Here is an 18,034-nt window from a genome sequence, read left to right as displayed (position 1 = left end):
AAATAAGTTTAATGTCTCGTAATCAACGCCCACGAGTAATTCATAAGTCCTTTAATCGCGACAAGTATGTTATAAGGTTAAACTAGTCACGACGAGCTAACTACTAATTAACTACGCGTCTAGGGATTATAAGGGTAAACTAGTCGTCGCGACTAAAGGACTTACGAATTCCTCGTGGGCGTTGATTACAAGGCATGAAACTTATTTAGTCGTGACGAGTAAATGATTAGTGAACGTGCTCGTTACGGTTAGTTTAAGGACACGCGGCAAGTTTTAATTGGTTCTACAAACTACTCGTCACGACTAGTTTATAATACCTATTTCTGAATTTTTTGCAAATGATACCTAAAACTAAAAATTCGTTTTCATAAATGCTTATTTTGGGAATTTTCCCATAAATTAAACTCGTGTGTAACGTATGACTCTTGAAAATCACTTTGTATGCTACTTTGGTTAAGTGTAGTCAGTGCCACACCCTGACCGAAAGCGACGGAACAAGTCGGGCGCGACGTGATTATTTCATTGCACACAACACTATTATAGTGACAATATTTAATCAACTCATCTATTTCATTTAGCATCAGATACAATAATCAAACTTGTTTCTCAGTATATTTTGCATAAAATATAATTTGTTAAATATTCAATCAACCAATAATCAAACCTGTAATGTTACATAAAATATATTTTGTCAACACGAATGTTGGTGAGTAATTCCATGATTTTTGTATATATAATATGAGGCAAAATCCATAACTCATATGTGAAACTGTAAATAATAGCGACAATTGAGGTATACAAATCATAAATAAATGAGGCTCTTTTCTAATAGGTAAAACTATCAAATTACAAGGATGAGCGTATGATCATACTTATTGAGGATGAGGAAGAGGCCGATCAACAAAAGCAATGAACATTTAGCAATTAATCAAGGGCGAAGCTCTTTGGGGACCCAGGATGGTCTCGGTCACTAACGTAGGTTGTCGTGGTCTACTCAAAAACAATTAATTAAGACTTAAATACCTATAAACTAGTACGGGTAAGTAAGGTCGTCTCCACAGGAACTCAAGGCAAGTGCTAATTTTAATATGACTAAATTAATTAATTAACTACGACGGACAGACGATGTCAAGCGGTTTTTAGAAAAAGATTTAATTAAAAGTAATTATTACTTAAAAAGATTTGTAAACAATATTAATTAAAAGTATTCATTCTAGGTTCGGGTAATGTGGCAGTTCAACTTAATCACAGATTTACTTGTGTTGATTGCGCAGTAATTACTAGAGCTACTTACCCGTATTCAGCGGGTCATGCATAGTAATGTTATGACTCCAAGATCAGCAAATATAGTTTTTAAAAGATTGGGTTTTGCGATTCAAAAAGGGGGTAGTGGCGCAGCTTGTTGCCCGCTTGCCTCCTGTTTCGATGTAATCCAATAAACAATTAACACAATGATAAATAAAAGGAGATACTGATCATATTTAAAAAAAAAATTACTAGACCTAGTAGTTTGATTGTGATGACAAACGATACCCCAACCGAATTGTTGACACAATTGAACTCGATCTACACAATTACCGATTTATGTTTTATGACAACTAATTAAGTAGCATGAACCGATGATTATAAGTTCAATGACACAAGAGCCTAACCCTAAGTGTTGATGAACAAAACCAAACAAGTGATGTACTAATCAATAATCGCAAATATAAATTGTTTAAACAACCAAGCAATCAATTAAACAAGATAAAAGCAACAACTCAAAATCAAGTTCATAACTTTAAGCATAGCAAATCTGATCTCAAGAGGAATTACAAAAAACCCTAGCCTAGAATGAAAAAAGGACTTAGCCGAACATAATCATAATGTCAAAGCACTTATCTTTGATGAACATGCAAACCCGAGATGAACCAGAAGCCTTGGAATGTTGAGAAGTCGTCTAACATAGCCTCTTTTGCCTCTGGAAATCGTTATTAGCCGAATGGGGAGGTTAAGGGTTTAAATAGGGAAAACCTAAATTTTTGGCCGACTTAAGCATCTTCTCGTATCGCAAAGATGTCCCAGCATGCTTCTTCGCGTATCGCAAAGGACAAAATAGTCGCGGCCGACATCCTGCAGCTTCACGTATCGCGAAGTTGCCCTTCTTTGCATCTTCGCGTATCGCGAAGATGTAAAACTTCATATTTTTCATTTTTCTTTTCTTGAATGCCTCGTGATGCGTGCATGTCCAATCTTTCACTTCTCGATCTTCGTTCCAAGCCCGTAAATATCCTCGTTAAGCTCCATAACTTCCAATATCCTGAAAACACATAACCAATGCTTGAAGTACCAATGTTCATTCGATTATTTACCTAAATATAACTAATTAATATATAATAATAACTAACTTTTTCCCAACCATCGCATCCCCACACTTAACCTTTTTTCGTCCCGAAAAAGATTTTGCAATGGAATCAGAATCAGAGATCATTCTCAAAATACTTCATAGATTATCTTAATTAAGCACAAGAACACAAAAACCACAATTGCGACCCACGCCTTAATACTTACCGGGAAAAATAAGGTGCGACAGTGTCATTAGTTCTTATGATTAAAATGGAACCCACACCTCAAAGCCCTGAAGCCGCCTTACCATGCTTCATTATAATTTTACCGAACCAAACCACCCCAACTTGACTTAAACCTTAAGATTAGACGATCAAAATTTTGCACATTTGTACAATTTTTCAAGCCCATATGTAATAGATAAGACAATCTTGGATATTTTTATCGAACCACAACCTAAACTTAAGCATTAAAGTCTACCAAAATGGCCATTAGATATGATTAAGGTGCAATTAGGTAACCAACTAGTAAATAGCCCCTACTACATGACATACCCCCGTTATCAAGCAATACCCCGAAGTCCATCACCATACGTGAGTAGGCACGAATTCATCTGTAGGGCTTACATATGACGTGTCCCGTGTGGTCCGTTTCTTAATGGTAATGAGACGCAAGCACGGGGACCCCACATGACTAACAGTGTGGATGATCAAGTCAGTAGTGAATTTGTACTTTTAAAGCACTTTTTGTGATCATGTTTATTGACTTTTGAATTGGCAGATAAACTGTGGGTTTACTCTTTTTAAGCTTTTTTAATATGAATAAATCCATTTAGGATTTAGGCATACCAGATGATAAACCCATACCGACCCATGGTCTCCGTTCCCGGGGCATCCCATCAATATAGGATTTAAGGCCATAAAACCATACGCCTATGAAGTGTTAGCTACTTAACTAGCAGTTTTTTCATTTATGTTTATATCACAAGCCATTTAGCATACTCTAATGTTAAGCCTATCCAAGCACTGTACAATAAACTATTCATATTAAAATATATTTTTTGTGATCTAATCTAATAGAAAGGCTTGAGTATGGCCTAGTCTTTCATTCCAGTCCTTACACAGGCTTAGCTAAACAAACAAAACCCTGAAGGCGTATCCCACTAAAAATCAAGCATTTAAAGTTTAATTAAGTCTACAACCAAATTATCCTTTCATTCTCAAGGCTGAGCTACCAACACATCCCAAATTAAGTGCGTCCCCGTTTTATTTATCTCATATTATATAATAATTTTGAAAAATAACCCCCCGATTTTTCTATCATTTTCCATTATTTTGCAAAAAATCTTAATTCAAGGAACATTAAAAACTTTTAAATTTTTTCAATTTCTCCCACATCCCCACACTTGAGGCAAACATTGTCTTCAATGTTTAAAATTTAAGACATAAAATAGGGACAGGGTTTAAAATTCACTTAACAATTTTCAAACCGGGCCTAATGTGATGGTGGTTATTAAATATATACAAAAATATAATTACACTTTTAACACAAAAACTAATAAAACAAATAAGATTATGAAAACGAAATCACCTGATAGAAAATAAAACTCTCATGTGCAACTCTCGGTGAACTCAGTGATGCTCTCGGTGAACCTTACCTCCTCAACTCTCAAAATAAAATCTGCAAACTCTCAAACATGTAGAAGCAAGCTTCTCACAAATATTAAAAATATAGGTCTTTTAAATCGTTTGCAAAACCATTAATTTTAAATAACCGACCGAGATTAATAAATTTCATAACCAAATTTGTTAAACGAGTAAAAATGTTAAAAGACCTAACTCACTTTCGTAGGAATCACGATTGCATTTAGCGTATGCAACAAGCCCTTTAAACCCCCTGGTAGCCCAGGTGGACGAGTATGGTCTCGTGAGGGTTTATAGTGAACTACACCCACAAAGTTCAACTACAACAAAAATATACACGTACCTGGATACAAGTCCGGGTTGCCTCCCGGTTAGCGTTAAGTTTTTGTTAAGCGCTTCAGCCGGACCTTACCTCATTTTTCGGTTATGGTGGTCTAATGGAGTGCTTACCTTCCTCCACCTCGTTCTTCTTACTCCTCCAGCATAGTGGTGCACTGTCCAGAACATTCCACCTTGGACCGAAGCACGCCAACCTTCTTTGCTCGTTCTCAAACCCTGGTGGCTTCTTTACCTTCTCCTTCTTTGGTGGTTTCTTCTTACTTGTTTTGCCAATCTCATTATGAATCACTTTTTCTCTTACAAGCTTGATATCACCTCCTAACGTTACCACCTCTTCAACATGAACCTCTACCGCATTCAGCTCCTCTTTTTCTCTCTCCCGCTTCGACCTATCAAACACAAAACTTTCTTCTTTGGTGTCATCCTCACTTACATGAGGAAGACAATTGTTAGTAGCACCTGCCCTAAAAGATTTATTTTCACAAGAATAATCAAATGAATTTGAAAAGATATGCAAAACTAACTTACGATTACCAAAGGCCATGCACACTGTTCCGTCTCGGCAATTGATTTGAGCATTAGATGTTGCCAAAAACGGTCTCCCCAATATCACTCTCGGCTCTTCTTCATTCTCTACCAGCTCATAATCCAAAACAAGAAAATCTTCAGGATAATAAAACTCACCAACCTTTAATGCAACTCCAACCAACTTCCCTCGGGGCCGTCTTCGAGTGAAATTAGCTAACACCAATGTGGTGTCAACTTCTTGTAAAGGTCTAAACTCAAACCAGTCATAAACACTACCCGGTAGAACACTTGCACTCGCACCATAATCAACTAACGCCTTGGTGGTCTTGAACTCTCCAATCTGAATGGGAATAAGTGGTGCCCCTGTTTCAAATTCTTCAACTGTGTCGCTCACCCCATGATCTTCAATGGTGATTGCACTAATGTGTACGTTTTTTCCATTTGATGAACTGCTACTCTGATGGCTCGGATTTTTCAATGTGTCACACGGTAGCTTTTTCAGGTCTTTCTTCAAGGTGGCCATTTCTTCCGCCAATTGACTCATTTTGCTTATCTCTTGCGGCATTCGCTTTTTCTCGAATCTCCATTCTTCGGCTCAAATCTTTCAAAAGTGTCAGAATTTCTGAATCTTGCGAAGAACTTTGGCCCTGAGTTACCCCTTGACTTTGTTGACCTTGCTGGTAACTCTTCTCATAACTCTTGTTATACCCCCCCCCCCCCCCCCCCCGACTCCTTTTGATTATACTCGCCTTGATCGCTACCCCTCTCGTTCCCATATTGCCGCTGATTTGACTGATAATTTGCTTTTTGGGAATTACCTTGAAAGTTTGGGTTTTGTTGCGTGTTTGGGTTTCCAAAACTGAACTTTGGGTGGTTTCGGAGGCCCGGGTGATAGGTGTTTGAATTCATATTATTATTGTACCTCTTCTCACCCTGAACAAAGTTCACCTCCTCTTCTTCCTCTTCTTCTTCGTCTTCCAACACTACCCCACAAATAGCCACTACATGGCCTATTCCACCACAACCTTCACAAACTGGATACGCCTTTCCTGACTTGCCTTTATCTCTCACTCCCACACCCATCAACTGATCCAACTTTTTCTCCAACCTAGCCATACAATCATCCGACTCACCGCTATCCACGACTTTAACAACCGCTATTTTTATCATGCGATTCGAATGAGCTTGCCTTTTCGAGTTCATTGCATGCCTTTCTAAGTGTTGCCAATCTTCATTCTCATCATTAGTAAAAAACGACCCGTTTGTGGTCGACTGAAGATCACGCACATCGTCACTCGACAACCCGTCATGAAACGCTTTGATCAACTCCCACAACGCAATCCCGTGATGCGGACAAGTTCTCAACAACCTCTTGAATCTCGTAAATGCTTCATGAAAATTCTCACCTGACCCTTGCTGAAAGTTTCTGATGGAGGTTCGAGCTTCGGATGTTCTTTGCGGTGTGTAATACTCGTCCAAAACTGCTGAGCCAGATCTTGCCACATGTGGATACTTGCTGACGGTAACGATAAAAACCACTGCTTTGCTAGATCTTTAAGGCTGAACTGGAACACGACTAGCTTGACTTCATCAGCAGTGAAACCTTGACTTGAGATGGTAGCACAAATTGCATTAAACTCACTCAGATGCAAGTATGGCTCTTCAGATGCTTTCCCATGAAAAGAAGGCATCTCGGTCAGGTTCCTTTGCCTTACTGAAAACGTTCTTCCTTCTCGGACCAGGATTACAATGGGAAGCGGGTTCGTGGCCACTTGTGGAATGAAGTGGCTTTGAACCCCCCGAATGGGCGGTGGAACAATGCCCTCGGAACCCCATCATCGAACTCATATTCCGGAAACTGCAGCTTGGGAATCTCTTGTCGTCTTTGGGCTCGGCGGTTTCTCGGTTGTTGAACGGGAGGGGGTTGTTGTTGTGGTCTTCTATAATACTGACCCCCCCCCCCCGATCATCCTCCATCTCTTCTTCATCCTCAAACTCATCAAAATCGTCAAATCCCCTCCGCCGATCATACTCGAACTCGAATCTATTGTGCGGTGGTTCAAACCTGATTGAACAATCATCTCTCATTTGATATCTTCTTTGAGCTCTCGGGTTTCGGTTTTGGTGAATGGGTGGGTTGAATAGTGGTAGGTCATGGATTGGTGGGTTTGTGGAATGTTTTGTGGGATATTTGGTGGAATGGATTGTTCTCGATTGTGCGGCTGGTTAAGGTTATCGGGTTGAAACGCCGGTGGAACCAGGTATGGGTTATCTTCTTGATGATTCATGTCTTCTTCTTTCGGTCTTGAAGTTTCACCCCTTCTTTGTTTTGCTCGGTTTCTTCCCGCGGCTTTCTCAATCTTGGGATCAAACTGCAACACCTCCTTGTCTCGAGCAAACCTCGTATGCATCAACCTAAGAGATTAACTGCACACACCAAACAAGCACACCTCGCATAAAATCAACGAAGAAAAGAAATTAAACTAAAATGAAACTAAATTACGCTAATTTAAACTAAACTAAACTAGCACTAAGCGCGTTGAGTCCCCGGCAACGGCGCCATTTTGACATAGGCTGTCGCTGTCTACTCAAACAATCAATTTTAAAGACTTAAATACCTATAATAAGTACGGATAAGTAAGGTCGTCTCCACAGGGACTCAAGGAAAGTGCTAATTTAATATGACTAAACTAATTAATTTAACTAAGGTGGACAGACGATGTCAAGCGGTTTGTTTTTATAAAAATTTTAATTAAAACTAATTATTACTTAAAAACTTTTGTGAACAATATTAATAAAAGCATTCATTCTAGGTTCGGGTTATGTGTTCCATACGTTAATCACAGATTCTCTCGTTTTTGGAGTTATAATAATTGCTAATCCTATAGTTTGATTTATGATACAAACGATACCCTAACCGAATTGTTGACACAAATGAACCCGGACTCCACAATTGTCAAATCTATGTCTAGGACAACTAACTCAATGATAAGGTTTGATAATTTTAGTTCAATGACACAAGAGTTTAAACCCTAAATGTTGATGAACAACCAAACAAACGTTACACAAATCAATAATCGCAAACACAAACTTTAATCAGCCAAATAACCAATTAAGCAAGACAAATTCATATAAAATCAATCAAGCTATAATCATTAAGCACAAGAATCTGAACATAACAGTATTACACACAAAACCTTAGCCTAGAATGAACACACACGACTAGCCGGGCATTGACATAATCGTTAAAGCACTTATCTTGATGAATATACAATCGTAGGACAAACAGGAAGCTTCGGGATGGCTGAAAGTCGATATATGCCGAAAAGGGTCAAAAAATCGTTTATATAGCGAAAAACCCTAATTTTTGCCGACATTGAGCATCTTCGCGTATCGCGAAGTTGCATGTCCTGACTTCAATTCAGATTCCTCTCGTCGAAAAACATGAAATTCATATATTATGAATTCCTTAACTCATTTTCTAGGCCGAGATATGCCCGTTTTACTAAAAGACACTTTCCTGATAACCCATTTTGTTCAGTTTTCACTTTAACTTCAGGTTTCTCATCCAATCATTTCCCGAATCCTTCCTAACCCTCAATATATGTTTCCCCATACTTCCATCTTCTCGAGGCTTGCTAAATCTTCATCTAGATGACTCTGAATTAGCTCGTTTAAGCTCCTTAAATTCCAATGTCCTGAAAACACGTATCAATGCTTGAAGTACCAATGTTTATTCATTTATTTAACTAAAATTAACTAATTAATATATAAAATTAGCTAACTTTTACCCAACCATCGTTACCTTGATATAATATGTTTCAGGTAAATAAAATCTTTTCTGAAAATGCATTTGACGCCGGTGATGCATTTTGCAGCGGTTGCATATGTTGGAGAGGGTACCCTTGATCCACTAAAGTAAGTAATCTCTTTATAGTTTAAATAATAATCATATTCTTAATCTTTTGTTAATTATTTGTAACTATATGCAGGTATTATCGCAATATTACATCAAATACTTTGATTGTATTGGAGGCCATGGCAGCACATAATGTTAATACTCTGATTTATTGTAGCACATGTGCTCCTTATGGAGAGCCCGAAAAGATGCCGATTACAGAAGAAACTCCTCAGGTACCAAGGGCATATATGTCATTCAGCTTTTTTTTCGTTGCAGCCCGTGTCTCTTGCTTAATGTTGTGTATTATAATTTATAGCATCCGATTAATCCCTATGGGAAGGCGAAAAAGATGTCGGAGGATATTATTCAAGATTTCCATAGAAACTCAGACATGGCGGTCATGATTTTAAGGTTAGAAAATGATTGGTTTTAAGTTTTAAGTTTTAAGTTTTAACAGTTTGTGATCATCGGGTTAATAACACGTTGACTTTTTATTTTCAGATACTTCAATGTGATTGGCTCGGACCCGGATGGAAGATTAGGCGAAACACCGAGGCCCGAATTGCGTGAACACGGAAGAATATCGGGTGTGTGTTTTGATGCAGCCCGTGGGATTACTAAGGGGCTCAAGGTAATTGTTTGTTCTGATATATATATCTTTAAAAACAAACATTATTTAACTAAGAAAAATGTGTTATTGGTTATGTGATTTTAAGGTTCGAGGAACGGATTATAAAACCTCGGATGGAACGTGCATACGGGACTATATTGATGTAACTGATTTAGTCGATGCGCATGTGAAAGCACTTGAAAATGCTAAGCCCGGGCGTGTTGGGATTTATAATGTAGGTACTGGAAAAGGTAATATTGTTATTTAGTTATTTAATGTCAATTTTTTTTTAACAAGTTTATTATTTTTGTTATGATAGGTAGATCAGTAAAAGAGTTTGTGGAGGCCTGCAAGAAGGCAACAAGGGTAACAATTAAAGTAGATAATCTGCCGCGTAGGCCCGGTGACTATGCTGAGGTGTTCAGGGACCCGTCAAAGATACGGCAAGAGCTTAACTGGTCAGCACAGTTTACCGATCTGGAACAGAGTTTGCAGGTTGCATTGAAATGGCAAAAATCGCTTCATAACGGATACGGGCCTGCGAGAGGTTTGTATTAACTGATGATACGGGGTTGAGTTTAGGGTTGGTTATATAGATATAGACACATTTGTACTAGAAACTGGTTACTGAAGATTTGAGGAATAATGGCTTTTTTTGTGTTAGACAAACATTTTTTATTTGATTCATTTCTATCTAATTATTTTTTGTAGTAGTTATGATGTTACTTACGAATTTAGTTTTCAAAAGACATGGTTTATGTATTATTAAAATCCAATGTTGATATTAACATCAATTTTTTTTTAAAGTTTCGTTTTCGTTAAAACCATTTTCCTCCACCGATCCTTCATTAACCGGAGCCTAACCTCGTTAGTTCTTGGTGATGTGGCACATGTTCTATGGCTTCATAAATACAGATTTGATTCTAATTTACTTTAAAATAAATATAAGTGGTTGTTAAAAAGGAGACTGCTAAATGGTAACCACTCATTTTCTCAATCCAAACACAAAAGGCCAACAAATATGAAATCCAAACAAAGGCCTCAAAAACATCACATTTTGTCATTTGCTTACATACCCAACAAACACTAACGAAAATGGAAACCATAACTCTTACTCAAAACACGTAAAAAAACCAACGTTTTCCGCTCATCTTTTTCGTTTAGAAGAACTGGCACCAGCAGCACCACGACCACCACCTCTTCCTCTACCTGCAGGAGCCCGCTTAGTACCCGCGGCCTTAGACTCCACTTGTAGTTGAATTCCTACACAAAGAAAACCAAATAAAGTATAAAATTAATATATGCAAGTAAACATTTAATATGTTTGTTTCAAGAAACCTTTGGAACTTAGACTCTGGACATCCACTTTTGGCTTTTCCTCTTCACCTTCACCTGCACCTTTCGATATTAACCGCAGCTAGTAATAATAAGTTAATAACATTAATCAAATATAGAAAATTTATATACCCAAATCCTCTGCATCCGAGTTGTTTTCATCATTCTGTGCAACATCACTGTCCGCGACCACACCATCATCGACCGGTTCCAGCATGGCTGCCACTCGTTTCTTTGGAGCCTTTTTAATACCTGGAAGTGTGATTAAATCTGCAGAACGAATCACACGTGTCTTACTCCCTTTATTATACGCCTTTGTTAGTGCGGCTTTTACAGCTGGCGCGACACCTTCAAGCGGGTTCGGACGCCCCTAAATATTACATAATCATTACGCTTTTATTAGTTTAAATTAAAACCGTAATATAAAAAACTAACGGTTATTAGTCATACCTGAAATTTAGACATGGCCATTAGTGACTCAAAGTCCTCCTGGCTGATAGAGTACTCATCCATAAACTCAACAACCTTTTCGACAGCTTCATCCTGTTTTAAAATAATTATTACGATTAATATAAAAAGTAACTCTTCAGCACGAGTAGAAATAATTAAACGAACCTTTGTCAGAGTATTCAACTTTAGTGGATCAGTCATGTGTTTGAGAAGAAGAGAGAGATACTCGAGACACAAGGTTGACCTAAAATAGTTAAACAAATGTAATCAATAAAGTTATTAATATAATTACTAACAAGTTAATAACAAAAGAAGCCTAAAATTACCTGCCCAAATTGAATTGCAGGGACGATAGCAGATGAACATGCGCATCTTCGAGAAGCCTGTAATTCTTTCCCATAGTAGAGTTTTTCCCTAACCACCCTCCAAATCTGTTAAAGTTCCTTTCACCCTACACACATATAAAAAAGAAATATGTCAAACTAAATAGATACTTAGAAACATGATATTTTAAGTGCGGTATAAGCATGCATTCATCACCGGTTCAAATGTTTCCCTGCTTCCATGGAGCAAAGCAGCCCTTTTTCATATGAAAAACAAAATCAAATAAAAAGATTATTAGTTTACAAAACAGTTGCATATACAAAGGTGTATTTTAAAATTGTTAACAAAATTTTGCATTACTTACGGGATTATAGAAGACTGAAAAGCGCTACTAGGAAAAAGCTGCCACCTTTGATATCGTCTTATTTGTACATTAATTAAATCTGCGTTTGCAATAGAATCAGCAGCACGTGCAATCAGATTCATCCTTTGAAGTCCATTTTCATCTTTCTTAACCGAACTTGGCCTGTAATTGAGGTAATTTTCCTGCATAATTTCCAACAAATGTTATAAAATATAGTAATAAACTAGCATATTTTACATTTTTACAATTTACATTTATAAATATTGTTTCAAAGATACCTGTACAATAAGAGGTACTAAATCTGGATCACTTGTGCTAAGATCGAGCCGATCATCCATCCGCAGGTTACCACCATTGTAGTCAAACAGTCTGCACAACAAAAATAAAATTAGCATGAATAACGTTTTGTAAAAAAGATGACGCGTATCAGTTCATACTTTTGAACAGCTGTAAAAGGTGACATGTCTTCATCTTTGGAGCTACTCTGAAGCCGTTGTCTTACATCATCATATTTAATTTCTCTCATAGAAAGACTCATATATTGCAACTGGTTCAAAGCCATACGCATGTCTCCATTAACTCTAGAACCAAGTTCCTCAAGTGCAACATCATTTACTTGAAGGCCTTCTGTCTTTGCAATTTGTGCCAATCTCTTTGCCATCTGTCATCACAAAAGATAAAAAACCGTTAAAGATTGTTTGTTAATGTTAAACTATTAAAATACACAGTATGCAGAGAAAGATCCCAAAACCTGTTGTTTTGTTGGCTTGTGGAAGTTGAGGGGTAAACAGTAATTCACAAGACTTTTTAGTTTCTGACTGTATCGGTCATTGCATATACAAATGATGGGTATTTTGGACATTTTGATGCTTAAGATTAGGTCAGCTACACCGCCCCTATCTCCACCAGACATACCATCAACTTCATCCATAATCAACACTGCCTTTGGATGCTTTGAGCTGCATTAATAATTTCAATAAAGTAAATTGCATTTAAATATATTATAACAATATTATAACAACAACAACAACAACAATAATAATAATAATAATAATAATAATAATATGAGTAGTCACCTATTCATGTCAACCTTCACAGATTTATTATTGACAAGTTCTTTTATAGAATTAGACGTCCTGCTACCGATTCCTTTTTCAATATTTTTATCAGCCTTTCCGCGACTATCACTAGCATTAACCTAAAAACACACTTGTTATATATAATTGTGAGTCGTACAAAAAACATACATATAAGCATACCTCAATGGTCTGGAAACCGAGCATCTCACTAACTAGCTTTGCAGATGTAGTCTTCCCTATGCCAGGTGTACCACTTAATAATACGGCTTTTTTTGCCCCTGAGTCGGTCGGCTTCTTACCCTTCCCCTTGCTGGCCCCGCTCAGAAAATTATTATCCCAGTTTTTCAACCAATCATGAAGCTGCTTCACCTGAAGAATTTTAAATAATATTTTTTACTTTTAATTGATATTTCTTTAGTGTTAACAAGTAAGAAAAAGTTAAATAAAAAAAATACCAATGACTGATTCCCTATGACGTCGGTTAAAACTTTTGGTTTGTACTTCTCTGTCCACGGAAGCGAATCGGGCCCGACAAGTTTACGAACTTCGTCCTCTAAAAAATGTCAATAAGCTTTATATTTATAGATGATAATAATATAATGCATTAATACATAAACTGGAAAATAATATTTTATGAGCATACTCTTTACTACTGCTTTAAGAGGACTTGGTTTTGGTTTCTGAGGACTCGGTTTTGCTTTCTGAGGACTCGGTTTTGGTACCGAAGGGGTAACTTTGTCCACTTGTTTCTTTGGTTCTTCCTTAACGGTGACTTTAGGTTTAGATGCACGAATCATCTCAAAAAGTCCATCCTCAGTAAGAAATTTTGTGCTTTATAAAAATTAAACAAAGTTATTATATGAAAATAGTAAATAAACTAAAATAAAAAAGACGTAAATGCAAGATAACATACCCTAGCTTTTTGGCAGCTTCTGATTTCCTTCCACCAATATCTTCATCACATAAGAGATAAGTCTTTCATAAAGAACGAAATAATGTTAATCACATATTATTAAGTATAGTGTTATAACAATAGTTACTTGGATTGTGAAACTAACCGTTTTCTTGCTGACAGATCCAGTAACACGGCCTCCGTGCCGTTTAATCAAATCTTCAGCTTCTTCTCTTTCCAAACTAAAATCAATGCATTATAAAACATATTATTATTGTTGTTATTAATTCAAACTAGAAACAAGATTAATCAAGATAAAAATTATACCTGTCGAGTGTTCCACTGATGACAAAAGTGGAACCAGATAAACAATCAGGAGCACCTTCCGGAACTTCCTTTTCTCCTTTGTGAGGAGGGTCTTTTCTTTCACCAAAAGGCATGAAACCGCCACGTCCACCGCCTCTTCCACCACCACCAGCCGCCGAACCACCCCTGCCGCCACGACCACGGCCAGCAGACTTAACCTCTTTAGCATCTTCATCATCACCCTCATCAGTCTCCACCTTTTTACCCCTGCCACCAGCTGCCCCGCCCCGTCTACTACGACCTCTGCCACTAGATTTAGGAGTTGCTGAGGTGTCATCCAAGTCATCGCTTTCTTCTTTGCTGGGAATGGCCTTACCTGTACCACTTTTTTGTTTTTTACTAGGAGTCGCTTCAACTGAGCTTTTTCCAGTTTTGGGTAAAACAAAATCATCATCGTCGTCACCCTCATCATCCGCAAAGTGTGGCTTCTTTACAGGTGGCGGTTTTACATCAGCAGATGGCTTTTCCACCTTTCTTTTTGACGCAGATCCCGATACTTCTTTTGCATCTTCTTGATTCTGTTTTTCAGAAGCAAAATATTTACTGGTTTTACGTCTCCCTGAACTTTCTTGACCTCCTTGTGCCTAACCAGTAACAAACAGAAACAACAGCCCCATATCAAACAAAATAACACTTGCTCAATATAGTTAATATGCATAGTTCGTATCAAAATTAGTCCTTTTCGCTACTTACTGGTTTTACAGGTGTTGAGGAGGTCGTATCTTTAGCAGTTGATGGTTTCCCTGGTATCACCAGTGCCGGTTTAGCAGGTTTTGATGCATTTCCGTTATCTTTTTCTTTGTCATGTTGTTTCATGAACCACTTTCTAATATCCCCTTGCTGTAAGAACATAAATTTGAAGTAAAAAAAAATACATTCTCCAACTAAAATATAAAATAAATTTTGCAAAAGAAAGTAAGCTGCGCTGTTGCGGCACTATGCTACCTCTTTTGCCACATACAAGTACTTAAAATTTTCAAACTAGTTACTTCAAAAGTTCAAATACAACATTATTATAAATTCCATTACCAAATTACCACCAACATTTTTAAATCACGGTGTTAAAACTTGTATTCTGAGAACATGAAATGAATTAGGCAACTCAACTACGTTTTGTAAAGCAAGTGAAATCAACAGTCAACACATAAGCATACATAAAACCAGCTAGTAATAAAGCAAGAAATCAACATCAACATATACATATACATATACATTCTATGCAGTCGATATCACCGATATATTGGTTATCGGTTCCTTGGTAAAATATTGGTCAGAATATGCGGTATTGACCAATATATCACCGATATTCCTGTTTTAAGTCTTAATTATCAATTTTTAATGTTCAATGTTAGCGTTTTATGGGTCTTAACCAGTTACTACTTGCTACGATTGTTAGTGTTTTGCAAGTTGCAAAAGGTTAATTTGGCATGTTAATGGTAGGAGAGTATACTGAATTATTAGTGCTAAATTGCTACATATATGAATTTCACATGATAATAAAATTACTGATATCTCACCGCGATAACCGATATTCCAAATATCGGTTCTTGACCGATATCTGATATTTTTCCGCATTAACTGCTTAGGGGGTGTTTTGCCTAGCTTTTTTAACAAAACTTGTAGCTTTTTTTTTCACAAAATAAGCTTAAATTGGTGTTTGGTTTAGCTTATTAAGCTTATGCTTATAAGCTTATTTAAGCTAATTTGAAGAAGCTTATTTGAAGATGGTTTTTTAGCTTATTTGAAGAAGCTTATTTGTGTGAGGGTGTAAGTTACTCATTTGCCCTCAGATGGTGGTTGATTAATAATTATTGAAGCAACTTATTACTATAACAAATTAAAGAATGGTGGATTTAACAACTTATTATCAACTTGTAGAATATAAGCTAATCCAAGCACTTAAAAAGAGCTTATCAAATAATAGAAAATAAGCTATAAGCTACTTCAACATATAAGCATAAGCCAAAAAATAAAAGCTAGGCCAAACGCCCCCTTAGTATACATTAAACCAGCTAGTTATAAAGCAAGTGAAATCAGCATCAACATCAACATATACATATGCATTAAGCCAGCTAGTTATAAGGCAAGTAAAATCAACATCAACATATTAAACATATTATATTACACATATACATTAACACAGGCAGCTAGTAATAATTTCTAACTTACCATTATTCAAGCTCCTATCTTGTTCTTCTCAGCAGGTTAAACTGAAAAAAAAATAAAAAATCAGTAATTAGATTTTACAGGTGCAAGAAACCAGCATTGTATGATAACAGTACACAAAATCCAACAACTTAAAAAAAAAAACCCAAATTGATTAAAATCAGTAAGACATACTCATGTTTCAAAGAACCCTCCTAAAACCCTAATTCACAAGTATAAAAATTGTAACGAGAACCCAAATCATCCGATAACACACACGTCAAAACCCTAAATTATAAACCTAAATTAATGTACAATTAAAGCTAATTGCAGAATAATAATAATAATCATAATAATAATAGTGATAATAATAATTATAATAATAATATCTGAAATCGAACTTGATTTACGTGGCACGGGATTCGTGTTCTTGCTTAATGGAAACACATTCTTGTTGTTGTTGTTGTTAGGGTTTAAGCTTCGATGACACGAGTGACCCGACCCGTTTGATCGTCTTATTATCTATAGCTATGGGCTATTTGGGTGAGTGAGGGAGTGAGTTTCTATGAATGGGTTCGGTTCGCGAGTTACGAGTACTTAATATAGACGGGTTAATGAAATGAAACCAGTATGGTAAATTTTAAGGATTAAACAAAATTATTTTTCAGAGATTATATATGTTAAGTATCGTAAGTTTACTAAAATTCATAACAAAATACGCGAATAATAATCAGTGTTTTAAATACCGGTTCATACCGGCCGTTTAAACTGGTAATACCTGGTGCCGGTATTTTGACCCTGTTTTTTTTTTTGGTTTGTTAGCCGGTAGTTTTTTCTAAAATACCGGTTTAAAGCCCACGAGATTTTTGACATTTTGTGGCCTATATTTTTTAAAAATTACTTTTAATCTAGCGATTAACACTGAAACGAGTATACTTTTGGATTATTTTCGAACTGGGTTGTACCATTTTTTAGCCTAATCCAGTATGAGTTAAAAGACGTTTTTAAAACATTGATAATAATGTAGCTCCAAGTTAACCATTGGAAGGGTACTGAGTAGTAAGGACTCGGATAAGTTGATTGAGTTTTACAATACTGGATGTAATATTAATTGATTGTTTTATCATTTTAACGAATATAGAATGGATGTCATTCCGCCGCATACCTTTTTTCATTTAACGTCAAATTAATCTACTACTAATAAGACCACACCAATATCAAGCACGTAACTTGTTAGAGATTGATTCGGGACGACACTCTTCTAATAGACCTATAGAGTGGGTTAGGCTCCAAGAACAAAAGTGAATATATAAAAAGACTGAAGTCGAAACAATTTTCTGATTATTTTTATTATTCTTTTTATCAAATAAAGATAGGAAAAGATAAACAATACAACAACAATCATGCTCAGCAAAAATTCACCAATAACAAAGCTATTAGTAGAGTCTGGGAAGGGTGAGATGCAGGCAAACCTTATCTTTATCCCAAAAAATAAAGAGGTTGCTTCCAGAGAGATCCCGACCGAAAAACCATATGTATAAAACCGAATGAAAGAAACACAAAGTCCAACCACTATATATCTATGCAACAGAGAAAAAAAACAAAATAATACAATAAAAATGGGTAATAGTAATAATAGTAACCATGGTTGTACTAATAATAAGTAGATAAATAAGTATAGTGATAATAGTAATAACTAATGGGAAATAAAATAATAATAATAATAATTTAAA

The 18,034-nt window shown here is 36.4% G+C and overlaps 2 protein-coding genes across 2 annotated transcripts; one reads left to right on the top strand and one right to left on the bottom strand.

The window, feature by feature from the left end:
• Positions 1 to 8,666: 8,666 nt before the first annotated feature.
• LOC143571075 (putative UDP-arabinose 4-epimerase 3) lies at positions 8,667 to 9,904 on the top strand. The gene is made up of 6 exons (XM_077056591.1): positions 8,667 to 8,753; positions 8,828 to 8,969; positions 9,053 to 9,147; positions 9,238 to 9,367; positions 9,453 to 9,597; positions 9,666 to 9,904. The coding sequence occupies exons 1-6, from the start codon at positions 8,683 to 8,685 to the stop codon at positions 9,902 to 9,904; spliced, it is 822 nt and encodes a 273-aa protein (XP_076912706.1). The 5' UTR covers positions 8,667 to 8,682.
• Positions 9,905 to 10,377: 473 nt separating this feature from the next.
• Positions 10,378 to 16,350, bottom strand: LOC143571074 (replication factor C subunit 1-like). The gene is made up of 20 exons (XM_077056590.1): positions 16,326 to 16,350; positions 14,850 to 14,996; positions 14,118 to 14,740; positions 13,957 to 14,032; positions 13,812 to 13,873; positions 13,542 to 13,729; positions 13,354 to 13,451; positions 13,079 to 13,267; positions 12,896 to 13,017; positions 12,571 to 12,778; positions 12,257 to 12,480; positions 12,098 to 12,188; positions 11,820 to 12,001; positions 11,672 to 11,711; positions 11,458 to 11,582; positions 11,297 to 11,375; positions 11,132 to 11,224; positions 10,814 to 11,051; positions 10,685 to 10,738; positions 10,378 to 10,609 (listed from the first exon to the last, which is right to left on the bottom strand). Exons 1-20 carry the CDS (start codon positions 16,326 to 16,328, stop codon positions 10,494 to 10,496), a joined length of 2,958 nt encoding a protein of 985 aa, XP_076912705.1. The 5' UTR covers positions 16,329 to 16,350; the 3' UTR covers positions 10,378 to 10,493.
• Between the last annotated feature and the right edge of the window lie 1,684 nt (positions 16,351 to 18,034).

Source organism: Bidens hawaiensis, unplaced genomic scaffold (assembly GCF_021521415.1).
Source record: "Bidens hawaiensis isolate Kalapana, Puna unplaced genomic scaffold, B.hawaiensis_p1.1 tig00025189_1, whole genome shotgun sequence".
NCBI classification, from domain to species: Eukaryota; Viridiplantae; Streptophyta; class Magnoliopsida; order Asterales; family Asteraceae; genus Bidens; species Bidens hawaiensis.
The sequence above is the reverse complement of the archived record's forward strand: the minus strand, read 5'-3'. Positions and strand labels throughout refer to the sequence as shown.

Coding starts and splice junctions, on each gene's coding strand:
- LOC143571074 (XM_077056590.1), bottom strand. Junction 13,730..13,811: donor GAAGCTGCCAAAAAGCTAGG/GTATGTTATCTT, acceptor ATTTTTATAAAG/CACAAAATTTCTTACTGAGG. Junction 10,739..10,813: donor CTCGGATGCAGAGGATTTGG/GTATATAAATTT, acceptor CGAAAGGTGCAG/GTGAAGGTGAAGAGGAAAAG.
- LOC143571075 (XM_077056591.1), top strand. CDS start 8,683: ATGCATTTGACGCCGGTGATGCATTTTGCAGCGGTTGCATATGTTGGA. Junction 8,970..9,052: donor TTACAGAAGAAACTCCTCAG/GTACCAAGGGCA, acceptor TATAATTTATAG/CATCCGATTAATCCCTATGG. Junction 9,368..9,452: donor GGATTACTAAGGGGCTCAAG/GTAATTGTTTGT, acceptor TGTGATTTTAAG/GTTCGAGGAACGGATTATAA.